Here is a 17179-nt window from a genome sequence, read left to right on the forward strand (position 1 = left end):
TAGATGAAAATAACCTGGGACAATCTGAAGAGGGAGTGTGGTTACGTAGAAGCCACAATTTACTACTAACCATCCTAGAAGTCCAGGGGAAAAAAAAATTTATCATAAGTATTATGTAGAGTATTTTCTAAAACATTTCTTTGTAATACAGAATTTTAAATACCCAGTAGAGTCAGCAATGTCTTTTGGGGTACAGGATATGTGTTTTTGGTAGAAAAAAAGAAAGCAGGTAGCCAGAGAACCTTGTGAAAATTCAGATTTTAGAGAAAATTAAATGGGGGTTATCTGTGAGAAATAGCATTGCAAAAATATTTCTAATTGACTAGAGATTAATTAGTAGTCTTTGAATTATGAATTTTCCCAGGCTAGTAACAATACAATACATTTGAAAAGGTGACTTCTAAGCAACTTTTCAGGACACAATTTATTTTATCACGTGAGGCATCTGTCCCTGAAATATGGGACGAGAGAACCCACACTATAGTAAGGTAAGGAACACAGCAAACTGCAGAAGATTCCAAAGGAGTTCACTCTCTATTATCCGTAACGGCAGGGGGGCCTTTGGTATAGGCAAATACATAAATACTATTGACTCTCTATTCCTCTTGGATTCTAAGTGGGAATTAACTGGACAGTTTAAGATTTATTAAACCAATTATATTTTTTTATTCTAGGGTTTGGTAAGGAAGTTTAGACATGTCCTTGACAGAGAAGCTGGCTCTTGTTCCCGACCAGACTACAGTGATTTACTTACTCCAAGAAATTGTTTGGAAAGCAGGTCAAACCTCACTGAAAACTATATTCTAGGATTTGAACTGAGGCCATTTGGTCCTGGAGTCTGAGCTCTTAACTGCTATATTAAAGTTAAAATCCCAAGCAGCATGCTTGGAACCTATGGGTACTTAATAAATACCAACCATATTAATTCTTATTACTGAAATGGCTATGAGAATTGGCCCTCCATCTCTGTGGGTTACACACTCACAGACTCAACCAACCACGGATCAGAAATTTTCAGAAAACAAAAATTACATCTGAAGTGACTTTTTTTTCATTATTCCCGAAGCAATACAGTAAAACAGCTACTTACATGACATTTACATTGCTTTAGGTACTATACGTAATCTAGGGATGATTTAAGGTACAAGGTAGGACACGCAGACATACGTGTAGATTCTGCAGCATTTTATACAAAAGACTTAAAAACATCTGCAGATTTCGGTGTCCGTGGGGGTCCCAGAACCAATCCCCTCTGGATAACAAGAGATGACTGCACACACAGAAAGGAGCCAAAAGAACAATACACTCCAGTGAGAGATTTCTTTTTCATTATTAAGTCTCTTATTTTTAGACTGCAGTCTTCAACACTAAATGTCTGGGAATGTCATGATTTGCAGACCTCAGAAGGGTAAAAGAGAAGACAATTTTCAGTGAGCCATTACTGCTTCATACATTTGGGCATAAACTTAAAACACCATCTAAATTCAATAAATGACCATAGTTTCTTTACTTGTAAAAAGAGGCCCTAAAAAAGGTTGGATTCCTACTTGATGGTAACTATTGAATTTTAAGAATGCAAACAAAGTTAACTGCTGATTTAGAAACACTGCTAGACTGATGTTTGGGCAAAGGGTGACGGCAAATCACTCTTTCCCACTGCAAAATTAAAATCTGTCAGAAACTTGTGGAGTCAAGTTCTTTCTGGAGGAGACATCACATTATTCCAGAACCCAAACCTGGCAGAGGATAAGGAAGGATATTTACTCTGATAAGGCCTGGGTGTGCAGTTGTATCTCCAAGGTGTTGGCAAAGAGTGGCTCACACTTGCAGAGGTGACGTGAGTGTAGGGTTGTGCTGGGGTGGGGTATGGAAGGGAGAAAGCAAATGTGCCCACTCCACAGGATCACAGACTTCTTCCACCCTGAAAGGCTTCTTTTGCAAAAGGAAAACAAAGTTCCAGTATATAAAGTCATTAATCAAACTGGACTTTAAAAAAACATTTTGGGGTATCAAAATCTGGATGAAAGGGAGTTTCCTTGGTTTGAATCATTCTAAAAGCTTGTCTCTCTGAATAAGGGGGAAAAAAGATGATGTTCAATGCAATTAATTTGAGATTAGCCACGCGTCCTTTCTTATTACTGATTCCAAACATCTGTCACAAAGCAGATTTTGTTCAGGACATGATGAACAACTGCATCATTCATTATTGGGTGAAGCAAGTCTAACACCATCAGGCCACGGCCCCCATTTCCATCAAACGTGCACATGGAATGGCAAGAACACAATGCTTATTCAACATATAGCCTGAATATTTGTTTTCTTTATTTACTTGTATAAATCACCAGTCAAGACAGTTGAGAAATACAGAGCTGACGTGTTCTGATCCTAGCCTTGACTATGAAATTCTGTGACCCTCCGCTCATCAGCACTCAGTGGCCTTGTAGTTTCCTTTGAATAACAGACGGATGATTTGTTGGGTTTCTGTGTTCAATGCCTAGGAGCATTGAGTGTTATGGTCAAGATCTTAGAAGCATTAATTCCCTGTGATTCTTGAGCTGGCAGAACCCCCTTCCCCAGCAAAGCACCTGCTCTCTAGGCAACCTCACAAGAGAGGAGAGGGATGGGGAGAGAGAAGGTGTCCTCTGTAAATTCACATATTGAAACCGAATTGCCAATGTGATAGTATTAACAGGTGGGGCTTCTAGGAGGTGACTGAGTCATGGGATTAGGCTTGAGGGGACAAGTTTGGCCTTTCCATGTCTGTGAGGACAGTGTTCTTCCTCCTGGAGGATGCGGCCACAGGCTACATCTTGGAAGCAGAGAGCAGCCCTCACCTGCTGGCACCCTGATGTTGGATTTTTCAGTCAAAATAATACAGTTGCATTGTTGACGAATTTCTCAGTCCTGGGGATTTTGCTATAAAAGAACACATGCACTAAGACAATCAATCAGGGAGAGAAAATAGAGTAATGTCATTCTATCAAGTAATTTGTGGAACATAAATTTCAATGATTTTTAAGACCATGACCAAGACCAAGAATAGTGGAGTTTGACGAAAAAGTTTTCCAGTTGGGGTGAGAGAGAAGAAAAGTTCACGTTGGAGTTAAAAAAAAAAAAAAATCATATTGGAATCCTCTTCCCTCTGGAAAATTCTATAAAGCACACTAAATTTAAAAGTTAAGACAACGGGATCTAGCATTCTGATTTATAAACGTAAGATGTGGCAGTATCATCCTAATCTATGACAGTAACAGGGAATGGCCGCAGAGCAATAGAGGGAGAAAGAGAATGGGGAAAGATAAGAAGGGGAAGAGGTAGAAAGGTCAGTAGTGGAGGAAGGGAGGGAAGGAGGGGGCAGGGAGGACAGAACAGGGAAGAAAGGAAAGCAGGAGAAGAGCCCTCTGGGTTCTGGAAGGCAGAGCCACAGCTTCCCAGGGCTGTGGTTTGACAGGCTCCACTCTGGATTTCACACTCATCTCGTTTCCTGCCTGGGCAGGCTTCTCATGCCTTTCAGGCTAGACAGTGCTGCTGGGCAGTTCTCCTTCACCAAGGAAGTCCAGAACAACCGCTTTGTCTCTCCATCTTGTTATTCTGCTAGCCATACATCCATGTCTTATTTGTCCAATAATTCACCACCCCGCACTTCGAGATTCTCGCAGATGGAAAGGGTATCATTCACTTTGGATTCCTTACGACAGCCACCACGGTATTTTGCATACTGTAGATATTCTCCACATTTACTATCGACAGGGAAAATGCTAGTCACTGCTCATATTTTTTTTTTAGCTAAGTGATAATCATAAAGAGATTTAATCTCATATTAGAGGAAATGATTAGAATGATCAATTTATAAAGCAATTCACCCTTTTTAAACCTCATGTTGGTAAAGAAAATCTCTATAATCATGAACCACAGGGGGTTGGAAGGGACCTTTGATATTCTTCCATCTCCATTATTTTACAGATAAAGGGAGTTTCTATGATATAACAAAAACAGAATAGGCTTTGAGAGTAATCCTGGGAGAGGCCCATCTCAGTGACCACGTGATCCTGGGTAAGTTACTGGAGCTCTCTTGGATGAAGGCAGCCGCATGATTTATAAAATAGTGATAATAACATCTGCCTTGAAATATGATTGTAAATGTGATGAGCCACACAAAAGTGTCAAGCACAATCAATGTCACATAGTAGGGACTATGTTTTATTTGGTGTTGAATCTCTGGTGCTTGAAATGTGGATTATTGGATCTTTTCTGAATGAGAAAACAGAGACTCAGACCTTGAGTGAGGGTTCCCCAAAGGGGAAGCAGAATTAGAGTCTGGGTTGGGTTTTAAAGATCATCTGTTCAACAGTTCTCAGAGTGTGTTCTGAGGACTCCAGGCTACCCCCAAACCCTTCCCTCTTTATCTGTGGGAGGTTGAATTTTCTTCATTTGTTTTGCCCAAAACAACTTCTCAAAACAGACTGAATGTAAGAAGCAAATAAGAGTCTGCAACTGTCTTAATTTAAGCCAGATTAAAGAGATTTTTCTAAAAGGCAAAACAATGTCACTCTTCTAATATTTTGGTTTTGAAAAAAATTGGTTTTTCCTAAAAACATTTATGTGATTTAATGTTACTTATAAAATAGGCAATGGGTTTGTTATTATTTTTGAATGAATTATAAATCAACTTATCTTTCAAAATGTTTGTTTTAATTCCTAATATGAGTAAATATCAATAGACATAATGTACAAACGCACAAACTCTTTGGAATTGTCAAGGATTTTAAGAGTACCAAGGGAACAACATGTTTGCAAACTGATGTGGCCCAATATCCTCATTTTGTAGAAGGGAAATGAAGGCTTAGCAATAAACTCAGTCACGTGACATCACCAAGCACATTCATAACGAAGGCAAGGATTATGCTTCATTCAGGTTTTCTATAACCGAGCTCTTAAATACTGTTGTGATATCAGAAAAGAAATAAAACAGATTTGGAGACATAATTTCAACTTTGAACCAAAGTTCCAGTCTTTCTAAGAACACTTCATTTCCCGTGGTATGGTCTATATACTGGCAGGTTCTCACCTATTTTAAAGGATAACTTTAATGAGAGACGATATGATCAGTCAGTAAGAGTTCCAAATATATGTAGTATCTGAACCCGTTAGGAGGCTCCAAAAGTCTACTACTGATTAACTGCCTACGAAAAACCTAATCCCACAATCAATGTAGAAGCCTCCATGGTGCTAAAAAATCCTAAGCTTTGGACTGAGAGACCCTTGGGTTCAAAACTCTGAACCTTGTCCTCCTCATGCTTCAAAGAGGAGGAGGAAGAAATCCCCACTTCACAGAGCTGGGAGGATTAAATAAAACAGTGCACTGGAGAGGGCGTTTAGCCCAGCTCTTCTCTCGAGTGTCCTGCACGGGTTGGGTCCTCCAAATCCTTGTCAATCACTTGATTTTTACTTCTGCCCTGCTGTTTCCATGGGAATTGGAGCGTGAGCTCACATCTGTAGTAAAAAGGAAGCGAGGAGTCTATAAACCACTAGTTCCACTGATTCTATGGACGGGGCATCTACCTCGAGGTAGAGGGGCACAGAAGTAGAGGTTGGGGGGCAGGGCTGCCGCTGTGCGTACTGCACCCACCTGGGCAATGCTAATGACCCAAGTGCCCATGTGTGCTTCACAAAGGGGCACTTGGGTCATTAGGTTCATTCCTGAACCTTTCTCTGTGTTTGCTTTTTCCCTTTCATTATTCATTTGTTTCTTTAGGAAGAGACCAAGTGCAGGACCTCAGGAAAACTAAATAGCCTCTCCAGAGCCCTCCTGCCAATAAGCCTGCTGCAGTAGCCTGGGGTTCATGGGTAAAGGCTGGGGGTAATGTAAAAGCAACATCATCTCCCATGTGGGATGCGATGAAAAGGGCTGATGGTGTGAATCAGTTCTGGTTCTGGAAGTGTCTAATGATGCAAGTTTAGGAAACAGCCATGTTCCAGCCTCATTCCCTCTTGCAGTCCAGGTGGGTCCATCCCAGCCACCGTCTTTATGCCCTGTGACAGATGTCAAGCCTGGAGCCTTCCTTAGTTTTGACTGACACATTTCTTGTCACTTGCCCCAATCTTGCAACAGAATCACTGCAGAAAAACCAATCTTGATCAGATTTTCAATAAAGAAATTTACTCTAGTGATTTTTTTTTTACATTGGAGAATTCCTTTGCCTGAAGAGACCAAAGACCTTGAGCCCATTAGCTGAAGTAAAAAGCAATATGCTAATATATTAGATGTCCATACCCTGTACAAATCACATACGACCTTAGCCTGTTTTTGACTTTTATTCAAAATGAAAAATAGCTCCCTCTAGTTAGCCAGAGTTCAGCCTGGCTGTATTTAGTGCGTCCTTACTAATCCGTGGGATCTCAACATAGTTGTAGACAGTATAGATGTTTCATTCCATTTGCAGTCTCACACTTGTTTTGCCTTGATTTCATGCAATACTGGCAATTACCCAGCTTCATTAACTCCTGACAAATTTTCTCAAGTACACTACAAGAAACATCACAGGAGAAATATTAAGAGATACCAGTATTCTGGAAGGAAAACTTGAAAATAAATCCTTTTCTTTAAGTCCATGTGTTAAGCCCCAGAAGCATGATAAGGAAAATCCATCTCAGGAATCTAGCTTCTGACTTTTGTGCTGGAGGAAGTACTCATTAACAAACCAAAAATAGTTGCTGAGGTACAACTATACAAAAAAGTGTCCCGTGAGACTCTAGACATAATTTTTAAAAATATGCTTTATGTACTTTAGAATTTATACTGTATCTAGAGTGATAAACATATATAGAATACAAAAACCATCAAAAGATGGATAAAAAAAAAATACTGTGCCTGGGGGTATATCTCACTGGTAAAGCATTTACCCAGCATGTTCAAGCCTGGGTTTAATCTCCAGCACCCAAAGAAAAGAAAAAAAGCCACTTTTGATATCATGCTTCAACAGTAAGGAAAGTCATCGGACAGGAAGTGTCCTTTGGATGAGAAGGTAATTTGGCAGGAGCAGAGCTTATACAGAAAGTCAGCAGGAAGTGGTATAAAAAGAACATTTTAAAATTACTGAGTTCACTGTGCACTAAAGCCAGATGGTATTCTAGGTGCTGGGGATTCCAAGGTAGGCCAGAGGGCCACGGTACTGCCCCCCAGTGCAGGCACTAGGAAGAGAACTCACTTGGGATAAAAGGGGAGGGCCTGGGAAAACAGGTCTACCCTGGATCGGTGGTCAGGCGCAGTCTGTCTGAATAAGGGATGTTGAGTTGACACAGAGGTGGGAAAGAGCCTGCACCAGAGAGCAGCAAGGACCTGGTCAAAGCTCCCAAAGGAGGACACTGTGGCTGCCAAGTGCCCTAGTAATCCCTCAGCAGGAATGCCAACCCATCTCTCCTGTATAAACCCCACTTTTTGGTGGACCCCGGATGTCCCTGCACTACTATCTCTGGCAACATTGCAGGCAGGTCTCTCTACATTGCTGCCTCCTTTTCCTAGCCTTCCTACCCCCTTCCCACTAGAGCATGGACCCCAGCAAGGAGGGGACTTCCTTTCTCTCACTGTCATACTCCCAGGGCCCAGGACTTGCTTGGTATGTTGACATTGCTCAATCAATATACACTGAATGAAGGGACTGAATCAGCCACTGAGCCCCTTCTCCCGACGGTGGGCCCAGTGAGGCAGGGCTTGGGGCTGGTAAAGACAGGCCAAGAAGTGATTTGGGGCGCTGACCCACGGTGCTAGTCTTAAAGTCACTCCCTTCAGCGTTTCCAGGCTCTCAGGGGAGGCCAATTAGCACACTCATTTTAAGAACTTTCCTTAATGTGAGCAGTAACACAGAGGTAGCATTGCAGCCAAGTTATCCATTTTTTTAAAATTCCACCTCTGCTGAAATGCCCAGAAGTGACTTTTTATACTGACTAATTCTTATCATTAAGATAAAGGGAAAGCAATACTAGGGGAAGGAGAGAAGGAAATGCCTCACTTAGGGGACAGCTCCTGCCTCTCTTCTGTCTCTACATATGCTGGGATGATTATTTCTTGTTTGCAGATTATAAAACCTCCCCAGACTTTCTGTACTTCCCCCTAGATTTCCGTCAGCCTCCTCCATCAGGTGGTGAAATGGTCTCTGAACCCGACCTTTGTGCAAAAGAAACATGGTTCCATTCTATGGGGCTTCTGCACTCCGCAGACAAAGGTGGGCCTTTTTCTGCTTAGAACATTATTTTTCTTTATTCAGGAGTCTCAACAGTCCCCAAGGTCAGGTCAGAGCAAAGAGGGCCCAGGGTGGAGAGCAGAGGCTGGAAGATGGTGGGCTACCTGCAGGGAGTGACCACGCCTCCACTTCCAACCAACCAAATGATCAGACCATCCACTGTGGACTCTGGACCCCCAGCTGCTGGTATTGGCTGGGTTTTCCTAGGGCCCAATAAAAAGATAAGGCACAGAAAAGAATTTTTTTTTTTAATTTAAAGTTTATACCCTCATTCTTATTAAGAAGTTAAAAGACAAGCAATGGAAATGTCAAAGTGGGAGGCTTTTTAGTAATGGGAAGGAAAGAGGGGTGTGTGTGTGTGCGTGCAAAAAAGCAAAAAGAGGAGTGGGGAGATGAGGAGAGGAGACAAGAGGCAGGGGAAGGGAAAAGGGTCAGATACTGCAAACTACAGAAACTTGACTAAACAGTTCCCAGCCAAGCGGAAGTCTTTTTACTTAATCTTTATTTGGAAGAAGGAGAAAGGCAGTGGGCTGGGGGTGGGGCACAGAAAAGGAGCCTTGGAAGGGGAAGCTGACCCAGGCACCTCCCTCTCCCCTGCTCCTCTCCTTGGAACTCCTGCTGCTCTTCTCCACTGGCCTGGCCCTGCCAGAGCAAAGGTCCAACCACAGAAGCACATCCAGCCTTTGGGGGGCATCAGCCACCTCATCAAAGGACGGGAGGTGGCCTTGCTACTTTATAACCAGGCTACCCTGGGCTCTGGGAAGACACGTGACCCCAGCCTAAATGATGGGGGTGGGAATTGGGGGCATGTTGGAGCAGACAGCTGGCCTCTTAGCCCGGCCTTCTGGAACTTCAGAACACTGGGTGTGAGGGACCTCAGGGGCACTGAGCTGTGGGCAGAGAGGCCCAGGAGAGCCCGGAGGACATGGATCCTACCAGCACACTGGGTCCAGCAACCGGGAGGGCATGAAAGAATGGACGGCTGGGCTGTCTAGGGTTCTAATGGTGCTGCTGGAACACCAACAGGGCTAAAGGCCAGGACTGCTGGGCCGACTCCACCTCTCTCCCTAATCAGCCGAGTGGAACACCTTCCCCCCTGGAGATGACCAGAACTCACACAAGAGGCTGGGGAAGGGGTACCAGGACGTCACTGGCCTCTGGCTCCTACCAACAATCTTGGGACACAAGGTTCAGACTCTGAAGACAGTGGAAGATCACCCAAACACATTTTTAGTGGGGCCACGACTTGAGATGGCATACCCATGCCTTTAATAGACTTTTAATTTTTTTTTAAAAAGTTGGCCAAGGCCTAAAAGAGTCTAACAGTGAAACTTCTTTGGCTCCAGGAAAAAAAAATTTTTTTGAAAAACTTTCATTACAGGCTTAAGTGGGAGTTTTAATATTTGTACTGAGTTGATGGAAAATTTGAATAATTGCAGTCATCTGTAGCAATATATGATAAGTTGTTTCAAGGTAAAATTGAATGATTAATCATTTAATACATATTTGAAAAGTTTTGAGTTCATAATAAGAAAAGTTCTATGTTCAAGTATTAACTCATATTTTCACCCACTGTTTAATTTAAAAAGTTGGAAGAAATGTTTCCTTTATTATTCCCTATTTCCTGCCTTTCCTCCGGCTCTAGTATTGCTAATACACAGCTGAAGGATAAGATCATCTGGAATTTTCAGATTCTTTTCTAAGCTGAGGCCAACGCAGATCATCCACAAGGAAGTTCTGTGCCTCTGTTTTAAAGATAGCAATGCTCATGAAAACATTACATCCCACACCACCTTTCTTCATCATGAACTTCATCCTCACAGTTAGAAATGCAAGCTAGAAAGCCCCTTTTCATATTGACTTGGTTCATCCGTTCAATAATTTCCGTATTCAATAGAAACATTTATGGAGGACCGACCATGCCTTGGGCATAATATGAGGTGCTAGGAATTTAAAAGCAACCAAGAGAGAGTCTACGACTTTCCCAAGAAAGTACCAGTGAAACCTTCAACTTGAAAGCATTTTCCTTAAGCTTCATTTGTTAAAAAAAAATAATAATTCTTACAATTATGTACTTTGGACCTCCTCCACTCAGCCATGTGTACACAATTAAAAACTGGCAGATGATACCAAAAGATAAGGCAAACGAAAGGAAAAATAGAGAAGTTGGACTTCATTAAAATTGAGAACTTCTGTGCACCAAAAGACACTTTCAAGAGAGTGAAAAGACAAGTCACAGAGGAGAGAAGCTACTCATAAATCCTACATCTGGTAAGGATTTAATTCTAGAATATATAAAGAGCTCCTGCAAACCAACAACAGAAAGACAAGCAACACAACTGAAAATGGGCAAGGGCCTTGACGGGACGCCTCTTACAGAAAATACAGAAAGACGCCCAACCTCACTGGTCATCAGAGAAATGCACATCAAAACCCAAACGAGAGACCGCTTCACACCTACTTAATGATTATTAAAAAGAAGGGCTGGGAGGACGTGAAGAAATTGGAACTCTGTACTTTTGCTACTGGAATGTAAAATGCCATGGAAAACAGTTTGGCGGATCCTCAGTTAGGCACAGAATACCCATGGTGCAGCGATTCTAGTCCTAGGTGTGTATCCAAAAGAACCCAAAGGAGGAATGGATATTCGGAGGGCTACTTGTACACCCATGTTTGCAGCATTCACAATACCCAAAGGTAAATACGACCTTTGTGTCTACCAGCAGATGAATGGAGAAACAAAATCTGGTCAGTTGCCTCCATTTTTGCTAGTATGTTCTATAAAGTCAAAGCAAAGGCTGAATCAGTGAATAATGAATCACTCCTCCCAGGGAGGAGGAGGGATTAGGGTCCACTGAGCCTCTGACCACAACATGTTTGTCGACTCATCAGTTCATAACCTTGTCGGATGTCTGGGTCTGTTCAAAGACATCTTAATATGTGCTGTCGACTCGTTAACACTGAACTCCCGGCCAGCAGTGGCACAACTCACGCCAGAATGAAGCTACTCTAACACACATAATTCCTCCATAAGGCACGATTTACAGCCCTCTTGAGCTCCAGAACAGCACTTCAGCACCGTGCTCAGCGTCATTTTAAACAGGGAAATCAGCCAGACATGTTGTCTTACACATCTTATCCCAACTCCTAGGGAGGCTGAGGCAGGAGGATGGTAAATTCAAGGTCAACATTTGCAACCTAGTGAGATGCTGTCTTAAAATAAGAAAAAGAAAGGGGATGAAGCTCTGGGTACAGCACCCCACATTGAAAAGAAAAAAAAAAATCAAAGAAAACCCGGGAAATCACCAAGAAAAGCACAAAAGTCCAAAGTCATGGCACTAAATAGAAGGCAAAGGAGGCAGGGAGGTGGAAGGGAGGAGGTGTATACAGTGAGAGCTCAAATAAGAATGCAGAGCCTGCCTTGTCTGAGCTCTGCTGGAAGGTGACTCAAACTCTTAGCCCCTCTGCACATATCTGTGAATGGTGGCTAAAACACAGTGTGAGTATTGACTTTTTTTTTTGGTGGAGGTACTGGGGCTTGAATTCAGGGGCACTCGACCACTGAGCCATCCCCAGCCCTATTTTGTATTTTATTGAGAGACAGGGTCTCACTGAGTTGCTTAGCACCTCACCATTGCGAGACTGGCTTTGAACTCAAGATCCTCCTGCCTCAGCCTCCAGAGCCACTGGGATGTTAGGCATGCACCATCACTCCCAGCATGAACATTGACTTTGAAGTTGCAAATAAAGGTAGCCCACAGGCAAATCACATGAATAAAAAACATGAACCATGAGGGGATCCACTCTAAATACAGAGAATGGGATATCATTCAGCCATAAAAAGGAAAGACATCTGGATACATGCTGCAGCATAAGGGTGGCCACTGAAAACATCATGCCAAGCAACATAACCCAGACAGAAGAGGACGAACGTCATCTGCATTCCCTCATATGAGACACTGGCCATACAGGCAGATTCACTGGCCAGAGGGTGCCAGGTGTTAAGGGGAGGGGGAATGGAGAGTTACTAGGGGATGGGTTCAGAGTTGCAGTCTGGGATGGGGCAAAGGTCCTGAGCTGGATAGTGGAGGCAGCTGTTCAGTGAAGACTGTGACTCATGCCCCTGCACTGCATACTTCAAGTGGCAGATTTTATGTTACATTTTATGGAGGGAAAAATCGGTGGATATCCCGAAGAAGATTAAAAGGATCATGTTGATCTCCTGTGAAAACAAAATCAAATGCAGATGCACTGACATATCTATAGGAGAGAGACTTCCTCATGTGCACTTCCTTTGAAAGCAAGAGACTTCTTTAATAGGTTTTTCTCCTTTGATTTATAAAACCTCCTTAAAATGGGGCTGTTTAAAAATATCAGCTGATTACTGAGGAAAACAAGTATATTAAATGTGTGTGTGTCATTTGTTCAGCTTTATTTCATGCTTTGGGTGAAAATTTAAGCAGAACTATGAATCTTCCGACTCTTTGCCAGGAAGGGCCAATTCAAGAGCCTAAAATTTCTAATTTTTCTTTGAAATAAAATAGGGGTGAAGTGGTGGTCTTAGGTCATTATTGAGGTATACTGGCACTAAGTGTCCCCTTTCTATGACCGACGTCTTTCTTCTCTGCTCCCTTCCTTCCTGAAAGCCCTGTTTTCCTGTCTCTAGAGAGAGCCATCTGTTAGAATATGGCTGTGGTTGCAACCCCAACTCCGACGTTCCCTTTTAAATACTTCTTGACCCAACAGTGACAAAGAAGCGTGACTGAATATAAACATAAATGAAATGTGCTAATGTGGAATGCAAACAGTATGAAAATGTAAACTTAAAAAATAGGAAGGAATCCATAGCCAAAGAAAAAAATCTATTAAAATTCTTTCAATCTTTTAAAATACATCATAAAATGAAAAATGTTTCGCTGCAGAATAACAGTTTGGCTTCTTTTATGGTCGAAAAGAAGGGTAATTACGATGGTCAGGAAAACACATCCAGCAGCTGTATACGGTTAACAAAAGATCCATTACATGATGCGCGAGGAAACTGGCACTCCACACGTTCACGTTTCCTAGAAATTAGACAGTCTTCCCAACTGGAGGAGATACCAAAAGAGATTGTTTTCTATTAATTGTGGCTTTGTACCAGTGGGGTTTTCAGAGCCAATTGGATCATTTTTCTTTTGGGACAATTCCCACATACTATTATATGGGATTTGCATATACTGATTTATACGTAATCTGAAGTATGTACTCTGTAATGCTGTAAAAAGTGATTTTTAGGTTCTTAAAAATCATCTATTTTTAATGCTTTAAAAATGCCCATTTCAGGAGATTCTTTCACACATGTACATCTGTTTAGAAATTATGGGGGAAAAAAAGCATAACAAATAACTCTGCAGTTTGTTTTATGAAGGCTAATTAATAGGTACTTACTCATTAAAGACTAGGTCTGGCGCAAAATAGAGAAATTGGCTGTTCGTATGTTTGTACGATCTCCAGCTCAAGGCAAATGATGATAGACACATCCAAGAATACTGGATTAGGGTAATTTGGTCCTCAAGAGGCAAGTTTTTAAATCCTGAAGAACAGAACAATTAATCACAGAAATACACTTAGCATTTAAGTACATTCCAGGAAGAAGCTCCTTAAGTCAGCCTCTAACAGCTACCTTTACTCTAATAGACTTGAATCAATTCAACAGGCATTTAACGGAGCACCCACCATAGGCCTGGCCCTGTTCTATGCTCTGCTGTAATTTCACCCTAAATGCTCAATAAGGGCAAACTGCCGGGGCCAACTAAAACTGAAGAGTTGGGTGAGGTTCAGTGTAGATGACAGTGGAAACTCTTCAGACCAAAGGATACTGTATAACCTATAAATTTTGCTTCATCCCACCCACAGTTAATGACACCAAACTAAAGGGTGATTTAATAACTGTTGACACCTGCAAATCTGCAATAATGGTAAAGGATTTTAGTTTTCACAACTCTGTAGCACTTCACACACAGGAGTCCTTGATTCCCATAGTCTGGGGTAAGACTGGATGCAGACAATGCTCAGCGGAGGAGCAGCTGTCCTCAGCACCCGGTCCCTTAGGAGCCTTTTGTTCACTGGTGCCCTTTCTGTGCCCTGCATCTTGTTGTTCATTGTAGAGTTTCACCCAGGCAAGCTCCACTTGAAAGTACCGGTCATCAGAGCCTTCCCCAACGTCAGGTGTTCTGGCTGCTAATCAACCACAGGTAATCTAAGAAACTACTCTGGATTCATGAACCAGGATAATGCAATGACAATTCCAAGTCATGCTTCAGTACATTACTAGGGGCCTTATTAATAAGACCCTACAGCACAGAAAATGACCAAGAAGTAGAAATTTCAAGCACAATGTTAAGGGTGCTGGGCGTAAGGTGGTAGTTTTGGACCACAGGGCTGCTCAGGGTCTCTTATGATTGACTTACTAGGCCCTGGCTTACCTGGCCTATGTTTAGATGAGCCCTGGTTATGAGCTGGTAATACAGGGGTTCATTGTGACTTCACCAAAATAATGTATTTTCACCTTAGTAATACTTTTTTGGATGAAATTTCCCATTTTAATCGTCAACATCAGATATGTAGCTGTTCTATTAACAAAAGAATCCAGAATCCTTCTTTCAAAAAAGAAATGAGCTCCTTAACTAGATTTTTCCTCCACACTCCATCTACTGGCTATCCATGCCAAACCCTGGAATCAGGATGTAAGGGATGCTAACTCCAAGGGCACTGTCAGCCAGTGGACCAGCAGAGGGAGACTGGCTCAGGATGTGGACTGCGCAGGGGAGACGCAATCCTACCTGGAAGTACCTTTGCCCACTTCACGACTTGAATCATCTGTTTGCCGGCCAGGCGGTTGAGCGTGGAGAGCAGGTTCTCGGCTGTGTCTGGCTTTGAGCTGTCGTATCCCGCATACACAATTTCGGGCTCGATGTTTTCCAGGACCATGGCAGCGGAAGGTGTGAGCGCTCGGGAAATGGTGGAGAGCTGGGGAACCAGTGCCGTGTTGACTGAGGGCTCTTTTGCAGGAGCGATGTAGGTTGTCCCCTCCTCCGGGCTCTGGGGGGGTGGGGGTGGTGGCTGCTGCTGCTGCGGAGGCTGATCCTCATGAATTCCTTTTAACTTTCCCAACTTCTTTGACTTTCGGGCTGCAAAAGAAAATCATAAACGATAAGGGCAAATTACAACTGCCCAAGGCAAATTACAATGAACACTGACTTGATGTCAGTCAAAGCTTACTGGCATACTGTCTTTCCTTCTGAAGAGTTCTTGCTACACTAATAGAAACATATTTAAAAGGCTGTGTTCCTAACAGAAAATGTACAAAGCCCAGCTATGATCACTTTGGATATTAGGATAATGAATGCCTGCCTTCTTTCATTCATTCTAGAGATCTGCCCCGCTTGCCTCCTAGAGCAAGATGCTGCATACTCTGCATAGGAACCCAGCTAATCACTGCAGCATGATCAGACCTCATCCTGGTCCTCAACAGGTGTTCATCCCAGTGAGGGAGGAGCCAAGGTGTGTGTCACAAAATCATATTGCAATGCAGATAGAAATGGGTCCCATGAGAAAAATAAATACAGCTAAAATTTAATGAATGCTTAGCAACACCAGGCACTGTTCTAAATGTCCTATAAATTATCCAATTTAACAATTTTTATGATTACTATTACGTTACTCATTTTAGTAAGCAAAATGAGACCAGAGAAATTAAGAAACTGGTCCATGATCACACAGCTTGTGGATATGAAGCAGAGTTCAGAGGAAGGATAAATCCCTTCATATGCTAATGTGTTAAAAGAGTTGGAGAGGTGGGCTGAGGCTTGCCTAGCATGCGTGAGGCACTGTGCTTAGCATCACATATAAATAAATAAATAAATGAAATACAATTATTAAAAAAAAAAGAATTGGAGTGGTAGATGGATAGATCATTGGGAAGATGAGTGAATGGATACATAAAAAGAAAAGAAAGCTCAGAAGAGCTCAAAAGTTCTGAGTTGAGTTTAGGGTTGTGGTAATAACTTACTTTGCAACTGCAATGTTTTTGATTTATTTAAAAATTCTTCAAGAACCAGACGCTTCTACTTAATACAAACAGATAGTACAAACTTATAGGATCCAAATCAAACCAGAACAGGGCTAGGCTACACCAATTAACTTGATTTTATTTTTTTTAAATAACCCTTCATGGGCTGGGGGTGTAGCTCAGTGGTAGAGCACATGCCTAGCATGTGTGAGGCCCTGAGTTCGATTTCAGTACTGCAGTCAATCAATCAATCAATCAATCAATCAAACCTTAAAAAATGACCATTTGTGTTTACAATTACAGGTATTAATATTCATCACCCTCGTCACAGAAAAACCGGCAATGCAGATGGAAGACAAGCCATCACCCCACAGCAGATATATTTGCTACACAGTCATTAGATATCTGAATTCTAAGGCATTTAAAATTAACAAAGCAATTTTAAAGTTTCACTCATTAGTTCGTCCACTGTATCTGTCAATAAAAGACTTGAGAGACAAATCTGGTTTTTAGAACTGTTTCAATGAAAAACAGATGTATCCCATTCATATATGCTAATAGGAAGCTGCAGGGAAAGTGTGGGCCAGCAGCCCTGAACAAAACAGTAAGCGCAACCAGGATGCCTCTGATGAATCAAAGGCTGAACGTAAACAACAACAAAATCAGCAAAGTGCCTCCAAAACCAAAAATAGAGAAGAAAAGAATCAAGCACCAACATCGTCCAAAATGCCAGTCAACTGAGATTCTATGAGAGTTCAAAAAAATTCTCAAGAGCATTGGTTGGTCATTGGGGCAATTAGATACTGTTCCTAGGTCACATGAACTTCTCTAAGACTTGGTTCATTTGTCTGGAAAATGGCTGGCTGTGACAAATAACAATGTGTTAGAC

At 42.1% G+C, this 17179-nt stretch overlaps 1 protein-coding gene across 3 annotated transcripts in view; it reads right to left on the reverse strand.

Annotated features, from left to right (window-relative positions):
• The window catches only part of Nr3c2 (nuclear receptor subfamily 3 group C member 2), a 325701-nt gene that overhangs the window by 47810 nt on the left and 260712 nt on the right, over positions 1-17179 (reverse strand). For all 3 annotated transcript variants that reach the window (XM_048813488.1, XM_048813490.1, XM_048813489.1), the window contains exons 5-6: positions 15062-15409; positions 13668-13812 (exon numbers count right to left, since the gene is read on the reverse strand). In XM_048813488.1, the coding sequence (XP_048669445.1) occupies positions 13668-13812; positions 15062-15409 (493 nt within the window). The remainder of the gene's footprint in view (positions 1-13667; positions 13813-15061; positions 15410-17179) is intronic.

The sequence above is a fragment of the Marmota marmota genome, unplaced genomic scaffold (genome assembly GCF_001458135.2).
Source record: "Marmota marmota marmota unplaced genomic scaffold, marMar, whole genome shotgun sequence".
NCBI lineage: Eukaryota > Metazoa > Chordata > Mammalia > Rodentia > Sciuridae > Marmota > Marmota marmota.